The following is a 19598-nucleotide window of genomic DNA, read 5'->3' as shown; positions in this document are numbered from 1 at the left end:
CAGCTGAGCACTAGTTCCTGGAGTGAGGGGATTACTTTCAAGTATTCCATTATCACTGACCACTGCATACCCCGCTTTTTGAAGTCCTTTTTCTACAAAGGAACTTGCATCAGTATACAAGTTGAGGTCGGGATCAGTCAAGGGAACCTTTAGAAGGTCCCCTCAAGTGGCGTAGGTTGAGCAATTATTTTTTGACAGTTATTCTATCTTTTCTTCATTGTCTGGAAGAAATGTGGCCTGGTTAAGAGTTGCACAAGTGCGCAGTTGCAGCACTGGCCTTTCAAGTAATAGAGCCTGATATTTAAGTGAATGGTTGTCTGACAGCCACAAGTCTCCTTTAGCAGTGAGTATGCTGTTCACATCATGAGATGTCCACACAGTAAGATCTCTTCCCTGTATTATTTTAACTGCTTCAGATACTAAGATTGCTACTGCTGCCCCTTCCCGTAAACAATGAGGGCAACCCTTTGCCACTACATCAATTTCCTTACTCAGGTATGCCACGAGTTGCAAGCTCATCCCTTGGACCTGTTTAAGGACTCCTAGAGCTATTTGTTTTTTTCTGTGACATATAAAGAAAAGTTTTGCCCTATTGGCAAGCTTAACACCGGGGCTTGGGTTAAGGCCTTCTTTAGGGCCTGGAAAGCCACTTCTGCTTCAGGTGTCCATCTTATTAAATGCATATTGGCTTTCTGAGTTTCCTTAATTACTGAATACAATGGCCTTGCTATTTCACTGTACCTGGGAATCCATATTCAGCAGAAGCCTGTTATGCCAAGGAACCCTCTTAGTTGCTTTAGGGTTTTGAGATGAGGATAAGGCAGTATAGGGAAATTTAAGAGCGCTTGGGTGGCTTGATGGCACACGGTTTCTGAACAGACGGCTAAAAGTAAATCATCCATGTACAGAAGGACAAGCATGTCCAGGTGTGAGAACTGGCTCAAGTCTTGGGCTAATGCCTGGACAAACAGATGGGGGCTATCCCTGAACCCTCGGGGTAAAACAGTCTAGGTGAGTTGACACATTGGGTTCGAAGGATCTTCAAAGGCAAACAAGAATTGAATGTCAGGATGTATAGGGATGCAGAAAAATGCATCCTTAAGGTCCAGGACTATAAACCACTCTGCTTCCTCTGGTATTTGGGAAAGCAGCGTATAAGGGTTAGGTACAGCTGGGTATAGAGGGACAGTGGCCTCATTGATAATCCTGAGATCTTGCACTAACTTCCACTGTCCGTTGGGTTTCTGTACTCCTAAAATTGGAGTATTGCAGGGGCTATTGCATGGTTTTACTAGACCTTGGGCTTTTAGGTCCTTAACAGTTCTTTTTTTAATCCTTGTTGTGCCTTGGGTCTAAGGGGGTACTGCCTTTGGGGGGTAGGAGGCAGAATCCTTTAGTTTAATTTGAACAGGATGGACATTCTTTGCTCATCCATATTGTCCTTCTGTTGCCCAGACTTCAGGATTAATTTTTTCCTCAAGCAGGGGACAGCAAACGGATGTTCCTTCTCCTATGTTCAGGTGTACAATGGCCCCTGCTTTTTCTAGAATGTCTCTCCCTAACAAGGGAGTGGAGCTTTCAGGCATAATTAGAAAAGCAGGTGAAAAGAGTAAAGTTCCCCAGTCACAACTTAGTGGCTGGGAGAAGTATCTAGTGACTGGCTGTCCTAGGACCCCTCAGATAGTGACAGATCTGGAGGACAGTTGTCCGGGACAGGACAGTAAGACTGAGAGGGCCACGCCAGTGTCCAGAAAGCAGTTAACCTCCTGGCCCTCAATGGTCAAACATACCCGGGACTCTGTGATGGTGATGGCATGGGCTGACGCTTGCCCTGGGCACCCTCAGTCCTGCTGCTGGATCATCTGGTTAGTGGCTTCTGACTCAGAGGACCTTTGTCCCCTGAGACAATTGGCCTTCCAGTGATTCCCTTGACATAAGGACCATGGACAGGGGGGCAGCTTATTTCTACTTGTACAATCTTTTTTACAGTATCCTTGTAGGCCGCACTGGAAGCAAGCCCTATTAGGCATTCCATTTGCCCAGGTTTTCCCTTTTCCAGAGCCTCCGAAGTCCGCTTGCCTGAGGGCCATGACTAAAGTGGTGGCCTTTTTTTTTTTTTTTTTATCTAGTTTGTCCCGTTTCGCCTGCTTCTCCTGATCTATAATATAAAAAACCGAAGTTGCCAAGTTCAATAGGGTTTCTAAGTTTTGCTCCGGGCCTAAGGCGGACTTTTAAAGTTTTTTCTAATGTCTGCAGCTGACTGAGTGCTAAACTTATCCTCTAAGATTAGTTGGCCTTCAGTAGAGTCAGGTGACAGAGAGGTATGCTTCCTCAATGCCTCCCTTAGTCTCTCCAGAAAGGTGGCAGGATTTTCTTCCTTTCCCAGTGTTATAGTGGACATCAATGAATAATTCATAGGCTTCTTCCTAGTTTTCCTTAGTCCTTCTAGCATGCAAGTTAGCAAATGTCTGCGGCACCAATCTCCATGTTCTGATTCCGTGTCCCAGTGAGGGTCTACACTGGGAACTGCCTGCTGGCCTGTGGGGAACTGGTCTACACTGGGGCCTGGTCTACACTGGGAACTGCCTGCTGGCCTGTTCTCTTTCCTCTCTTGTCATCCTATCATTGACCTGACTGAGATACTACCAGGGATCGCCAAACGCTCGGGCTGAAGTTATGGCGTCACTTCTCTCATTTGGGGTTAATGTCTGATTTGGCAGTAACATTATATCTCTCTATGTTAGATCAAAGGATTGCCCTAACTCTTGTAGAACATCAATATAGCCATCAGGGTTATCTGAGAATTTACCTAGGTCTCTTTTAATTTGCTTCAAGTCTGAGAGAGAAAAAGGTACACACACTCTGGCTGGGCCAAATTCTCCTCCTCCCACTGCTTGGAGGGGGCATAATCAGGGAATACTGGCACTCTTGGGTTCATTGTTTACCCCTTTGTCTATCTCCTTTTGGACTGTTTGGGTTGAAGGGGGGTCCTTATTAGTTGGGGAAGGAGTTGGGGGGACGCTGGGGTAGGGAGGTAGACTCTGAGGGCTTCCTATAGGGCATGAATCACACTTTTTACATGATTGTGAGTTGTCTCTTAATGAAAAGAAAGTTTGTACATATGGCACTTGACTCCATTTGCCTTTTTTTCTACAAAAGAGGTCTAGCTGTAAGATGGTGTTATAATTTATACTTCCCTCAGGCGGCCAGGTTTCTCCTCCTTGAAGAAGATATCGTGGCCAGGCTGTACTGCAGAAGAATATAAGTCGTTTCTTTCTTAGTGCCTGAGGGTCAAATTGGTCCCAGTTCTCCAGAATACATCTTAGGGGCATTTTTGCCTTGAGGGGAACATTTCCTATCTGAAAAAAGAACATAGGGATGCCAGCACCCCTAATCATTTTCCGATGAGCATTAGTCCTAGAGCATCCTCTATGATCCTAATGCTTATTCCTTTCCAGGGTGCATCACCACCCATGGACCTCTGCTTATCGGATTAGTTACACTCACCGATGTAGCAGTCCTGCACCTGTTTTCCCGCCTTTCTTGACCACAAAGAAAGGGGTCCGGGCTGCTGGATTCTAGTCCTTTACCAGCATGCCCAACATTGCCTTTGTGCTCGGGGGTGAGTCTTAGAGCTGGACTGGGTTCCTGATTATTTCATAACAACCCAGCTGCCCCATCAAGATGCATTACCATAAACAATTCTTATGCAAATTCATTTCAGAGAGGGTGTGGGTAACCTTTGGAGTCAGGATTGAGATAGTCTTTTTGATTCTGTAAGTATTTTAAGGCTTGGCTGAGGGCAAACAGCTCGTAAGTTTGAGGAGACCAATTATTAGGCTATTTTTCTAACTCTGCTTCCACAAGAGTCTCCCTATCAATTACTGAATGTTCATCGTGGTTTTTTTCCTCGATCACCTCAGAGGAACCATCTGTCATCCTGAAGGGAGTTCCTCCTAAGTCTGGTCGGACCTTTGTATGGTAATTAAGATTTAAATCCCCTGTAAGGAAATCTGCTGGGTTAAGGGAATTATCAGTGGTTAGTGTTAAATTACCTTTTTCTAACAGAATAGTCCTATACTTTAAGATTTTTGAGTTAGTAAGCTACCTTTTGCTTTTTGGACTTAGAATAATTCTGAACTGGTGAGGTGTGCTCACAATGAGGTTTCCTCTGAAAGTTACTTTTCTACTTTCTTCTGTTAGCAAAGCAGTTGCCACTACAGATTGAATGCATTTGGGCCATCCGTGGGTTACTGGGTTAAGGATTTTTGATAGGAAGACTACGGTTTGTCAGTGGTCTCAGTGTTTTCAGGCTACGCGCTTGTTTATACTGACAAGGTAGTATTGGAGTGTTACAGGGTCATGGAGAAGACCTTCAATTAACAATTATAGGTTTTCAATTTACTCTGGCTTTTAAAGGAATAGGGCACACTGTGTTTTTTGTTTTGTTTTGTTTTGTTTGCTATTTCTATCTTTCTCTTTCTTTCTCTCTTTGACTCCCTTTTTCTCCTCTCTGCCTCTTTCTCCTCTGCTTCTTTCGCCTTTCTGCCTGTCTCACTCTCTGCCTCTGTCTCTCTCCTCTCTGTCTCTCTCTCTGTCTCTTTTCTCTTAGCCATTTAGAAACTTGGGGCCCTGGCAAGGGTAGTGGGGAACAGGTCCCACATAACTGCCCATGTGAAGAGCTGTATGCCTAAATTGGGGGGGACACCAGGGACAAGACTAGCTGCCTAAGGATGCTCACATGTAGAACTTCCTTAGATCGCTTTGGAGATACAACTTGCTAGAGGAAATGAAAGTCTGAAGCATCAGTACCTAGGAGGCAGGGATCAGAGGAAGTAGATTCAGAGGTAAGGAGAATTTTGGGGCTACATTTTCAAGAAAGTCATGGTCGGGACCCAGAAGGTATGGGTCACAAAGAAAGGTAGGGGCGCACACATGGACGACTGTTGAGTAGAGACTTCTGGCTGCACCATGATCTCAACCAGCTAATGGCCGGGAGTTTGGGATGACAGCTTTCTGCCTCTAGTAGGCCCTTGGCTTCCACAACAAAATTGAAAGCGGAAGCTGGTTCTAGGCAGACAAATGCTCCCAGCCCAGAAGGGTTGGAGGTTGTTAGAAAGCCCTTCCCCAGACAGTCTCACACCTGAGTCTTAAGTCCGGTGGCCATGCTAATCATTTCTAACCAGCCGACGGGTGCCTGGTATTTTCCTCCAATTCTAGGGAAGGATAGGACAGAATTGCAAGTGAAAGTGGTCCAGGCCAGGCGCGGTGGCTCAAGCCTGTAATCCCAGCACTTTGGGAGGCCAAGGCAGGTGGATCAGGAGGTCAGGAGATCGAGAACATCCTGGCTAACACGGTGAAACCCCGTCTCTACTAAAAATACAAAAACTTAGCCGGGCGTGGTTGTGCGCGCCTGTAGTCCCAGCTACTCGGAGGCTGAGGCAGGAGAATGGTGTGAACCCGGGAGGCGGAGCTTGCAGTGAGCCGAGATAGCGCCACTGCACTCCAGCCTGGGTGACACAGCGAGACTCCGTCTCAAAAAAAAAAAAAAAAAAAAAAGTGGTCCAATATTACTCACCGCTTTGGAGGTCCCTTCATGGTCTCCAAAATGTTACCAGGTCCTTGCTCCCAGAGCTCCTAAGATGGTGGCGGGCCGCTTCCAAGATGGTGGCAAGCCTTGTGTTCTCTGACCTGGGGTTCTTGACCTCATGGATTCCAAGGAATGGAATCTTGGGCCATGCAGTTGAGTGTTATAGCTCTATTAGAAACCGTGGGTCACGGAAGAGAACCGTGGATCCCAGTGACTAGTGTTCAACTTGATTAGGACAAACCCGGGCACTTAGTCGTGCAGGAACAATGGCAAACCTTTAGCCCGATCAGGAGCGGCAATGGGTACCTTGCTGGATCAGGAGCACAGCGGACACCCTGCCAGATCGGGAGGGATGGAAGTCAGTGGCAGATCTGGAGGGATGGAAGTCAGTGGCGTGTCTGCAATGGCAGCGAGCAGCAGTGGTGGATGGCAAGCAAAAGCTCAGCTTGAGCTATAACAAACACGGACCAAAGGAGTGCAGTTGCAAGATTTAATAGAGTGAAAACAGAGTTCCCATACAAAGGGAGGGGACCCAAAGAGGGTAGCCTGATTTTATTTTCAGTTTATGTGAGGTGTTGTTAAAATTTTTGCTTCTGTGTTTTCAGCTCCTACAAAAATGCTTGGCTCATAGTATATGCTGAAAAAATAATTGTTGGATTACTTGTTTTCTAAAGTAGTTTTCTCTCGTTGCTTCATATACTTTAAATTTATTCTAATTATAAAATAGTTTGATGTATTTCTACCATCTTATTTTTTAAATTTCTTTTTGTTCTCTTTTTTATCACTTCTTTTATTCCCCTTTTTATTGTATTCTTTTGGTTTGATTATGTTTGATTATTTGATTAATTGCTTTTGTATTTTACTTTTTACCTCCAACTTGTTTGAAAATTATGTCTTCTCTTGCTATTCTTTTAGTGATTTCCTTAAGATTTTAACATGCACATTTAATTAATTAATTTAATTAATTCTGATCAATTTATGTATCTATAATTGTCCAGTATTTTGGTTTTGGCCTATCTCTGTGTAGTCTTACAAATTATGAATTATTAATATCTTTGTTTAGTTTTATAAATCAGGAATTATTATAATCTTGTAGTCAATGATAGTTTAGATTTGCACATGTTTACCATATTCTTTATTCATTGGTCTATTTTGCATTTCTGACATTCTGGGGGGTCATTTTCCCTTTTCTCTAACCCCTTTAAATGTTCTTTTCGTATAGGTTGATAGAAAACTCTCAGTTTTTAATTTTTCTGAAAACATTTCGCTCTCATTTTTGAAAAAGAATTTTATTAGGCATATAATTCTAGGGTCACAGTTATTGTCTCTAAGATTTTTGAAGCTCTTATTTTTATTTTTTCTGGTTTCTGTTGTTGCTATTTTGAGAACTCAACTGTCTCTCTGTCTTTATTTTGTAATGATCTGTCTTTTCACTATTTCTGCTTTTGAAAATATTACCTGTTATTGGTGTTCTGTATTTTCACCTTGGTGTATCCAGGTGTTGATTTCTCTTATGTTAGCCTATTTAGGATTTTTCAGGCTTCATAAATCTGCAGATTTATATCTTTTTTAGGTTCTACAAAATTCTCAGCTAGCATCACTTTGAATATTGCCTCTCTTTAATTCTCTTTATTATCTGTTACCAGTTCAATTACATATTTATAGACAGACTCGCTTATCTTCCATGTCTTTCAAGCTTCTCCTTCGTATTTTGCGTCTTCTTATCTATGCTGCATTTTCAACTTTCTCCTATACATTGTTTCTCTGCTTCACTCTCTTCAACCGTCTGCTATTTCACATATTCATTGAGTTTCTAATTTGTTATTGTCTACCTAGTATTGTTATAATATATTGTTCCTCTTATTTTTGATTCACCTTTTTAACTTAAATATATTAAACATATTCTATGTCTAACTGTACAGTAGCTGCAGTCTTTGGTTGTCACATCTGTTGTTTGTTTGTATGTATGTTTACTTTTGCTTATGATGTCGTATTCCCTCATATGTTGTGATTTTTTTTTAATTATGCTTTCGGCCTGGCGCAATGGCTCATGCCTGTAAGTAATCTCAGCACTTTGGGAGGCCGAGGCAGGTGGATCACCTGAGGACAGGAGTTCGAGACTAGGCTGGCCAACATGGTGAAGCACCGTCTCTACTAAAAATACAAAAATTACCCAGGCGTTGTGGCAGGGGCCTGTAATCCCACCTACTTGGGAGGCTGAGGCAGGAGAATCTCTTGAACCCAGGAGGCAGGGGTTGCAGTGAGCTGAGATCATGCCATTGCACTCCAGTTTGGGCGACAAGAGTGAAACTCCATCTCAAAAAATAAAAGTTTAAAAAATTTAAAAATAAAATCATACTTTAATGAGAAAATGGAATTTTATCTTTGTGAATTTTGAAGCTAATATATGAAACCTTTGGAAAAGATTCACATATGTATGTTTCTTAGACATCAGGAACTACTGGAACTAAATTCCCAGGTTGTGATTTTTCAGGCTATAAAACTATTGTACCTATTGTTATAGTTATACACCCTCAGGAAAAATATTTTTTCTTCCACCCAGACCTAAGGAATGCATATTCTGTAATGTCTGTAGGACTTTCTTCTTAGTTTACCATTTTACTGAAAGTGTTAACTATGAGGTTCCAGCATTGTTTGGGTGATTTAATCCTGCCTCCCTGTATTAGGCCTTAGATGCTTTCCTCCTGCTTGCAGGTTTTAGGCCATCAAGAATTAGGAGATTCTTGGGGTGGGCATGGTAGCACATGCCTGTAAATTCACCGCTTTGGGAGGCCAAGGCAAGAGAATCGCTTGAAGCCAGGAGTTTGAGACCAGCCTGAGCAGCAAAATGAGATCCCATGTGTCAAAAAATGTGTTAAAAATTAGCCAGTTGTGGTGGTGCACACCTGTAGACCCAGCTACTTGGAGGCTGAGGGAGGAAGATCCCTTGAGCCTAGGAGGTCCAGGCTGCAGTGAGCCATGATCATGCCACTGCACTCCAGTAAGACTGAGACCCTGTCTCTGAAAATAATCATAATCATAATTTTTTATGAAAGGAATTAGCATCCATTGTCTTTATGCTCACTTACCTCTGAGTATTCTTGTTTCTTCATAAATTTTGGTATCACTCTCTCTCCTAAGCCGACCCAAGCATTTAAGGTGTTTGTGGATGTTATTGTTTATTATTATCTAGTAATTTTTAAAAACTTTTCTGGCAGGATTTCCCCCAGGATCTTTTCCGTATTATCAGAAATACATTGTAACTCTCACATAAATTATAAAATATTACTAGTTTTTTAAGAAAAAAAATGAGGATTTCTTAAAAATTTATCAAACAAAAATGACTCAAGAATAGTTTCACAATATGTATCAAAATTTGAATTTTGCCTATGCTTTTCAGGCAGTAATTCCTCATTTAAGAAATTTTCCTAAGTAAATAATAGACAGGGGCACAAAGATGTATGTGGAAGGCCATTCACAGTGGCACTGTTTATATTAGTGAAAAATTCATGGCAATCAATAGGAACTTGATCTAATAACACATGGTATATTTAAGAGTTATGTTCATTGACATGGAATGCCTTTTTTTTCAGTTCTGTCTCTTCTTTAGGAGTGCCTTTTTAAAATAAATTTGTTCATCAGTAAAATTCTGAAAGCTTTATATACCAAAATATTAATAGTAGTTATTGCTTGCTAGTGAACTTTTAGATGTAGTTCACTTCTTTCTAGATTGTTTGAATTTCTCTATTTTCTCATATTTTATGAAAACATAAAATATGCAGTATCAAGGCATATATACATTCTGTAATTTTTTTGATTCTATCCTACTGGTTTCCTTCATTCTCATGGCAAGTCAGAAGAGGTTGTAGGTGAATCCAGTTCAGCCATCTTAGATTACCAAAGATTACAAGGTTATTTTTACTCAACAAATATTTATTGTTTACTTCCTCTGGTTGAGGCACTATAGTGTTTTGTCACTGTAAAATTGGTGGTAAACAAGACAAAAAGTTATTTCCTGGTCTTTATAATTCATTGTGGTGGAGGAGGTAGAAAATTCAAAAAGTGAGTGAATAACAAGAGTACATATCAAATAATAAGAGTGACTGGTAGATTATTTCAGATTGATAGTCACAGAAGAGCCCTCTGAGAAGGTGAAATTTAAACTGAGACATGAAGTGTGAGAATTATGGTGCTAGGGAAAAACATCTGAGATATAAGAGAACAGTTAATGCAAAAGTGCTAAGACAGGATGGAGCCTGGACTTTTTTTAAGAAAAACAGAAATGTGTTCCTGGCATAATGTGATCAAGGGAAAGAGTGGTACTAACGACCTAAGTCAGGGAGATAATCAGATCATTTCTTTGTAGGCCTAGGTGAGGTCTTTGGATTTTAATCTGAGTTCAGTAAAAAGCCATTGAGCCATTTTTAATGGGAAAGTGACCGCTGTGTGTGTATATGTGTTTGTGTGTGTATAATTTTTAACTCATCATTATGGAAGATTTCAAATATATAGCTGGAAAATGATTTTTGCCTAGTAACAACTAAATGGCATAACTTACAGCCATAAATGCTTAACTTGGAGTTTATGAGCCCCAGAAATTCTAGATTAGAATTTGCATATATGGCTGTTATTCTGGGAGCGGGTCCATAGTTCTTAACGGACTTTCAAAAGTGTCTGTGTAATCCTTGAACAGTTAGGAACAGAACTTCTAATTCTGGCAACATTGTATAATCCAGGAAATCCAGAACCCACTCCTGCCATGAATATAGGATTGAGTCTCCCTTATCCAAAATGTTGGGAACCAGAAGTGTTTGAAATTTTTGATATTTTCAGATTTTGGAATATTTGCATGTATACCTAATGAGATATCGTGGGAATGGGACCTAAGTCTCAACAGGAAAATTTATATATATGCCTGAGAAACATAGCCTGAAGGTAATTTTATACAATGTTTTAAAATAGTTTTATCCATAAAACAAAGTTTGTATATACCGAACCATCAGAAAGCAAAGGTGTGGACTCAGCCACCCGTGTGGACAATTTGTGGTATTATGTTGGTACTCAAAAAGTTTTAGATTTGGGAGCATTTTCGATTTTGGATTTTTGGATTAGAGATGCTAAACTTGTATATAGAAACAATGAATAAAATAAGTAAGTTTTTAAAATTTACAGTCAAGCTAGGAAGGAAGAAAAAAAAGAAAAATGGAAGAGAGAAGAGGAGGGAGGGAAATCTCACAACAGAAGTGTGTGAGCACTTGTGAGTGATACTGACATCATATGGCTCAAGGAAGGACTCAGATATTGGGGCTCAGTTTTAGCATGGCCTCAGGCCATTTTCAGATGGAATTCTAGAACTGGTATCTTTATTTAGAGAAACACAAGATTCTGCAAGGGCTGGTTGCCCTTTTCCAAAAAAAAAAAAAAAAGAAGAATTAGAAAATGCTCCAACTAGCCCGAGGAAAATACAGATAACCCCAAAGAAAGATGATTGGTACAAATGAATGGACTGTTTAGAAAAGTGAAAAAAAAACTGATGGCAGTTAAATATATGAAAAGATGCCCTCTGGAAAAATGAAAATAAAGCAGCAGTGAGGTACAATTGCCTACTAGTGAAGTGGACAAACATAGAGTAATTGTTCACAAAGATACAGAGAAAGAGCTGGGAACTCTCATGTGATACTCATGGGATTGTAACTTTAGAGAGCAATTTGGCGAAACTGAACCTGCTCACATCGTTTAACCTCACAATTCTGCTTCTAGACATATACACTAGAGCAATTCTAGTGCCACCATATAAGGAGATATGTACAGTGTAGTAGTAGTTAGAGCTTTTCAGCTACATCAGGTTCTCATCCTTGTCAGCCAGTGACAGAATTGTACTTTCCCATCTTCTTTAATAAAGAGCCAATGTGCAGTTCATCATATTTCTTTCATCTCTGCTTTAGCAGGCAGCAAAACTTCTGATGGTGGAAGCTCTGACAGTTAGGGTCCCTAAGTGAAAAATACAGAGAAAGAGAAACCAGCTGACTCACACTGGATATGTAACATTAGCAAGGAGAAAATGAACCATTGTCTTTTCTAGGTTGCTAAGAGTTTGGGGTTAGAGAAACAATGGTGTAACTAGACCATCCTGACCAACAGATACAAGAATATATCAGCATTATTTAAAAGAATAAATGATAGGAGACAGTCTAAATGTTCATCAATAAAAGAATGGATAAATTCATGGTAGCATGATTATTATCATTATTTGAGGAATACTATATAGTAAGGAAAATGAAGGAACAAGAGCCTCCCACATCAGCCCAAATTTCACAATGTCATGTTTTAGTAAGTTATAGATGGCCGGGCACAGTGGCTCACGCCTGTAATCCCAGCACTTTGGGAGGCTGAGGCAGGTGGATCACGAGGTCAGGAGATCAAAACCATCCTGGCTAACACAGTGAAACCCCGCCTCTACTAAAAAAAAAAAATACAAAAAATTAGCTGGGCATGGTGGCAGGCACCTGTAGTCCCAGCTACTTAGGAGGCTGAGGCAGGAGAATGGCGTCAACCCGGGAGGCAGAGCTTGCAGTAAGCTGAGATCCCATCACTGTACTCCAACCTGGGCAACAGAACGAGACTCTGTCTCATAAAAAAAAAAAATTAATTAATTAATTAATTTAATTAAAAAAGAAAGTAAGTTATAGATATTACTGTTGCCCTTATGAAATAAAACAAAATAGGAGAATACTATGAATAATTATATGCCATCAACTTAGGTAACCTAGATGAAATGGACAAATTCCTAGAAAGACAGAAACTACCAAGACTAACTCAAGAAGACACAGAAAAACTAAGCAGACTGTAACAAGTAAAAAGATTGAATTAGTAATCAAAAAAACTTTGTACAAATAGTACCGGCCCATCTCTTGATTTCAGGAATGCAAAGTTAGTTTAATATAGGAAAATCAATATGTTAATAGAATAAAGGACAAAACCACATGATAGTCTTGTTTTATTATTATTAAAAGCAGATACTTGATTTTTTTATTCTTTTACGTGATAGTCTCAATAGACACAAGAAAAATATCTGACGAAACCTAACACCTTTGCATGATAAAAAATACCCAATAAACTAACAATAGAAAGGAATCTCCTAAACTTCAAAAAGGACATTTATGTAAGCCTACTGCTAACATCGTACTTAATGGTAGAAAACTGGATGGTTCCTTCCTAACATCAGGGATAAGACAAGGATGTCTGCTTTGCCACTTCTACTTTATACTGTGCTGGAGGTTTTAGCCAGGATAATTAGACAAGAAAAAGAAATAAAAGGCATCCAGATTGCAGGAAGAATTAAAACTATCTCCATTCCCACATGATATGATCTTGTATATAAGAAATCCTAAGGAATCCACCACAATATTATTAGACCTAAAAATGAGTTCAGCAAGTTTACAGTATACAAGATCATATAGAAGAAGCAATTGTATTTCTATACACTAATAATGAACAGTGAACAATCTTTTACAATAGCATCTAAAAGAATAAAATATTTAGGAATAAATTTAACAAAAGAAGTGTAAGACTTATATAATTAAAACTACAAACCATCATTGAAAGAAATTAAAAAAGATCTAAATAAATGGAAAGACATGTTGTGCTCATGAATCTATGAGCTTAGTTGTTAAGATTGCAATACTCCCCACGTTGATATACAGATTTAATGCAATCTTTATCAAAATATCAGCTGGCTGTTTTTCAGAAATGGATAAGGTGACCCTATCCATTTGTAGGAAATGCAAAAAAAGACAGGTCCATTTGTATGGAAATGCAAAAGACCCAAAATAGCTGAAACAGTCATGAAAAAGAAGTTTTTTGTTTTTGTTTTTGTTTCCCAAGATGGTAGATTAGAGTGGTATTAGCATGCCTGTCCTCCTTGGAAAGACAAAATAGTGTATAGATATTCACACTGTGAACCTTTTCCCAAGAAGCAATGTAGGAACTTAAAGGAAAATGGAATAAAACCCCAAAACCCTTTGAAAGAAGCAGGAGGCTACAGCCTACACCATGAGCCAGCCAAAAAACTAAGTCCCAAGAGTGTAAGACGGGTAGAGATATACACCCCCACTGGGGAACCTGGCAGTGTAGCTCACAGGAGAAGGCATTAACCCTACCCAGCACTGGAACTAATATAGGGGGCAGTGGGAAGAGCGTAGCGTGCATTTGCAGCCTCCAACATGGACCGAAGGAAGCCATTCCTGATTCTACATTACAGGGGACTTTGTGGAAGTCAGCCAACTAAGTCAGGCAGCGGTTGCAGGTTGAGAGAAGCTCCCAACTGAAATTCATGATTTAATCTCAAATGGGGATGAAATCCCTTGTCCAGAACCAGGGGGCAAGTGGGAAGTATGCTGCGGCCTCAGGCAGAGGAGTTTGGGCACCCTGGCTTTGCAAGTAGACTGGAAAGGGTGTGGCCTGAAAGCCTAGGGTTCCTGTCTATGTGAAAGGCTTATGATCTGGGGCAGTTGTGAGTTTAGCTAGCTGAAATTTAGCTAGCTGCTTCTAGCCAACACTGCAAGTGAGAGACCTGCGTTGCCAAGTGCATGGGAGCTAGGTGAGGCTTACTGCCATCTGCTACTCCCTACTCCCTGTGTGAACTGTTCTGTACAGCAGAGGCAGCTATGCTCTTAACCTAGAACATTACTGCCGGTGGCCAGAGAACCACTCGCTAAACCCCACAAGGGCCACTGCTTGTCCTTCAGGTGGAGTCAGAACACGGACTTGCCTGACCCAGCTCCCACCTGGCTTTGCCCCTCCACCCACTCTGGTAGCTTAACACAAAGGACAGGAACTTGTGGGAACCCTATGGCCCTTCTTATCACCCAAGAAACCAGAGTACGTCCCCTGAGTATCATAAGGCAAGCATAAAGGAAGTGAAATAATGGACTTTGGAGACTCAGAAGGGGGATGGTGTGTGGGGCAGGGATAAAAAACTACATATTGAGTACAGTGAACACTACTCGGGTAAATAGGTAAACTAAAGTCTCAGACTTCACCATTAATACAATTCATCTATGTAATCGAAAACTACCTGTATCCCAAAAGCTATTGAAATTAAAAAATTAATTAAAAAAGAAAAAAGTTGAACTCACACTTTCTGATTTGAAATATGTAGTAAACCTTACTGTAGAGTGAAAAAAGCAAGCTTTGGAAAACCATCTGCAGCATTTTTATGAAGCTAAAAAACTGGTAAAACAAAATAACATGTTAGGAATACATATGTATGTGAAAAACCATTTTAAAATAAACAGATCAAGAATGATAAAGAAGAAATCAATAGTTCAGAATTCATTCGTATGGTTACCTCTGGTGAAATACCATATCCATATTGTGGTATGAATCCAACAGTGTTCGCAGTTTTATGCTGCTTAAGTGGATTCATAGGTGTTTTACTGTCCTACTTTAAAACTCGTGTTTTTTTACATATATGCTTTTAGTATATACCAAATATTATATAATAAAAAATTCATAGGAATATTAAATCAAATATATGATAAGTCTTACCTCTGGGAATAAGTTCAAAAGGAGTTTTTATAATGTTTTGGTTACATTCAAAAACTGAAGTAAATATAGTTGAGTGCTAAGCTTTAATGAAGCAAGATAGTAGATATCTATTACTTTATTATAGTATTTTCTATAACTGCTGTATTAATATTTTATAATTTTTTTAAAAATCCAGATAATTCCTACAGCTGCTGAAGTCATTGGCATAAAGCAAAAAGCACTAGCACTTTGTAGCACTGTGTTCCATAGTGAAAAATTGTGTGCACTCTAAATGATTATCAGAAGGAGAACGCTTTAAAAAAAGTTCATTTCAACAGTATACAATTATGACAATTTTAAAAAGCATGCAATGTTTGTAAAATGTGGAGAATAGAAAGACATGATATATTAATAATTATTAACACTATATATAGTGTGACAATTTTTGCAAAAAATTCACAATTTATATAAATTTATAGGTACTATATTCATAGAAAAAAACCTGAAAAAATAGATACAATTGTTAATACAGCAGTTGTCTTTGGAGCAGTGGTTCTCAAGGGCAGAGCTGCAGTGTTTCTTCTTGGGACACTTGGCAATGTCTGGAGACATTTTTGGGTGTCACAGCTGGAAAACAGAGACCAAATTCAAAATCAGTAAAGATACTTCTTAAAACCTCATGTATGAAAATTTAAAACATTTTAAATAATTTATGAGTCAAAAACATTGCTAATAAACATGTAAATGATGTTTAATTGCACTTGTAACTAGGGGAATTCAAATTAACAAACAACATACTATTTCATATACAACATTGACAAAATAAAAGAGTGGAAACAGCAGATGCTGTTAAGAATGTAGAAAAATAAGAATGCTTATTCACTACTGGTGTGCATAAACTGATGACGCCAATTTGGAGAACAATTCCACAATATCTAATAAAATTGACCATATGTCCCCTATGGCTTAGCACTTCCTTTTCTAGGGATTTAATGTAGCGAAATTTTCATACATTTATACAAAGAGGCATGTATAATCTGTAATTTTTAAAAGAGCAAATTGGGGTAGTTATAAAAGCCTGTTAATCAGGGAATGGATAATAAATTACAATAAATTTATACAATGGATTACTATTCACAGTTTAAAATAAGTGAACTAGTTTTGCAGACAATATTGAGCAATTATGAAATCACAAAATTGAAATAATAAAAATAATTTGTAGAGTTACTCTTTTAGATTATACTCTTGATGTAAAACCTTAAATGCACAAAATAATAGTAAATATTATTAGGGGATACTTGCTTACACAGTAAATGTCATTAAATTAGGACTAGGAAGAATACTTAGGATAGTAGTTCCTGCTGAGGAGCAATTATAAAAACTTTTAACCAAATATATAGTTTTATTTATTGAAAATATATACATAAATTTTAAGTACATATTAATGAGTAATTGATGATAGTGAGTATATGGGTGTTCTTTGTATTATTCTTTTTTGTGTTTATATTTGAAACATTTTTATAACTGAAGAGAAAAACATACAGAAGGTAAAAATCATTATGCCATGTTATAGAATGCAAATACTTGACTGCAAGACAAGATAAGCAGATGATGCTAGACTAAGCTTAAGAATCATTTTTGAAAGAATCTTTCCTGATATTCTTCCTCCATTCTTCATTGTTCCCAAATTGCGCACTTACAAATTAACCAGTTGCTTTGTGTGTTAATATACCCTATACATACTTCTACTAAATTACATGTTTTACTTATTTCTTTACAGTTGTTCTCACCCTAGAGACCATAAACTCTTTGGGGTGAGAGACTATATTTCATTTATCTCTCAGCTATGCATAGTTTAGTGGCTAACAAATAGTAGGCACCAAATAAATTATTTGATGAATGAAATACTAAATGATTGAACAAGATTCTAAAGGAGGAAGAAATATGTGAGAGATAATTACCAATACTAAACTTTGCCTACATTTTAGTTTTGATGTGATCAACACTATATATGCTCTTGCCATATCCAATAATAGGACATCCAATCAGTCCCTTTGCGTTAGTTAAGATTAGATTTTGCTATGTATAACTGGTGAACTCAAAATAACAGTAGTTTCCTTTAGAAATTTCTTTCACACCAAAAAGAAGCTGAAAGAAGGTAATCCAGGGCTGCTGTGGAGGTTCCAGAGTGTCAGGGACCATGTTCCAATTATCTTTCTGTTCCACCATCTTTACTGAGGTACCACATGAACCAAAAGAACTGCTCAAACTCCATCAGTCCCTCTTTCTTTCCTTCCTTTCATCTTTTTTCTTTCTCTTTCTTTCTCCTTTATTAATCCGAATAGACAAGAAGTGCTTACCCTTACTTTTGAAAGGAGACTTCCTAGTAGTACTCTATGGCACTTCCCGTTGTATCTCATTGGCTAGTACCTAGTTAGTGGCATGGCTGCTTGGAGATGTACAAGGGGCTGGGAAATGTCGTTTAGCTGCATGGCAGTGTTTTCAGCCGAAATTGTGGTTGGTTCAGTTACTAAGGGGCAAGGAGAGAATGGACATTGGAATACAATTAACAGTCTCTGAATTTTTAATCACTAATGGATACCAAAAGGAGAAAGAGCTTTTCCCTTAAGGGACGAGCCTGATGCAAGAGAGAAGTAAATGGCAGGGAAAGCTTTTTAGTTTGCTATTTGTGTAAGCCCCAACAAGCCAAAAATCCGAAGATTTTATGTTGAACCTAATTCCTATCAACTTCAGTTTTGCTCTCAAAGACAAGATATTAACCAAATATAATTCATGTTTTAGAGTGTCACTTGTAAATCTGATGTGGTAGGATTCTTTTGCCATTTTACTTCTGCCAAATCATATAAACTAAGAAATAGTTTGATTTTTGGTTATAGGATAATGTCATAAATTTGTTATTAGCCAAAGTGCTAGTCTTAGGGAAAAAATGAGGTAGTAGTAAAATCAGGAAGCTAATATTTTATAGGTACTTAATCCATAAACAGTCAGTCGACTTCCCTAGGGTGTTTAATCCTGGTCAACTCTTTCTGGTATTGATTATTTTCCCTGGGTTGTAAAGTTTGTAATGAAAAGTTTTATTCTTTGGAGATTTGAGAAATTGCTTTTCATGAGTTCTCTATCTTGCAGGCTCTAAATTATCTTGGTATTCAGCCCACAAAGGAACAACACCAAGCCCTGAGACAGCAAGTACAAGCAGACTCAAAAGGGACAGTGTCTTTTGGAGGTAATATTAGGTTTACTGTGTTGTATTATCACCGAATCATCATTCAAGAGTTATTGTGACACATTTTCATTAACAGTGTTTGTTCTTTAGAAGGAGAGAAGGAAAAGTAAAACTACATCCATTTTAAGTTCCTTAATCAGTACCCCAAGAACTCAGCTAGAATTACTGAGCTGGCAGGGTCAGCAGAAAGAATTTTATTAGGACCTAAACAGCTCCAAACTATCATCATTCTATCATATTCTTTTTATTTTTTATTTATTGCATAAACATTGCTTTAGTAATAACAAAAGAAACAGTACAAAATATGGAAGTTCTGATTTCACTACTGTGAGGTTCATTCTAATCCTTTTTCAGCTAATATCATGTAGTAAATATTTTTATGATGCTACATAATTACAGTCATCCCTTGCTATGGGAGAGGAATTGTTTCCAAGACGCCTGCATATACCCAAATCCAGCCATACTCAATCTCATAGACAGCCCTGCAGAACCCACATATAGTAAAAGTTTACCCTCCATATATGTGGCTTCTGCAATGGGCAAATATTGTATTTTTGATGCATCTGGTTGAAAAACCTTGATGTATAAGTGAACTTGTGTAGTTCAAGCCTGTGTTGTTCAGGGATCAACTCTATTCTTATAAAAGATACCATAATGTACCACTTAGTTGTTATACTATAATATTAAGGCTTTCTACTATTATGAATTTTGATTGTTTCTTATTAGCTGATGTTACAAATCTGTATTTATCATCATTGTGAATGTAGCTGTTTTTCTTTCTTTTCTTAAGCCTAATCCTCACAAATGGTTTAGACTTTTGACACATACTGGTAAATTGTTTTTCAGAGATATTTTGCAATATATTTGTTCTACCACCAGTAATGTTTGAATGTAACACGTTTTGTCTTCTTGTCACTATTAAGTATTTAATTTTTTCTTGTATAGTAGATGTAACATTGTATCATTTATAAAGCATCTGTATTGCTAAAAAGAAAATTGACCTTTTGGTTTTTAAGTGATGATAAAAAGATATTTTTCATCCCATCTCCACTTGAAAATCATCCCAAAATAATCATGAAAACAAGAAACAGAAAAACATATACAACTAAAACCACAATATCTAAGGACAGAAAAATGGGTGAGGAAAGTAAACAAATTTGTGAGCAGAAGTAGGTAAAGCCCAAGTGTGTGAAGATAGAGGAAAATCACAATGAGGAACAAGTTGATTTGACCCTA

At 38.3% G+C, this 19598-nt stretch overlaps 1 protein-coding gene across 2 annotated transcripts in view; it reads left to right on the top strand.

The window, feature by feature from the left end:
* Positions 1-19598, top strand: part of STXBP4 (syntaxin binding protein 4) — a 205396-nt gene that overhangs the window by 44119 nt on the left and 141679 nt on the right. For both annotated transcript variants that reach the window (XM_010357439.2, XM_030922854.1), the window contains one exon: positions 18266-18362. In XM_010357439.2, coding sequence (XP_010355741.1) covers positions 18266-18362 — 97 coding nt within the window. The remainder of the gene's footprint in view (positions 1-18265; positions 18363-19598) is intronic.

Source organism: Rhinopithecus roxellana, chromosome 19 (assembly GCF_007565055.1).
Source record: "Rhinopithecus roxellana isolate Shanxi Qingling chromosome 19, ASM756505v1, whole genome shotgun sequence".
Taxonomy (NCBI): domain Eukaryota; kingdom Metazoa; phylum Chordata; class Mammalia; order Primates; family Cercopithecidae; genus Rhinopithecus; species Rhinopithecus roxellana.
Note: the sequence above shows the minus strand (reverse complement) of the source record. Positions and strands in the feature narration are given on the sequence as shown.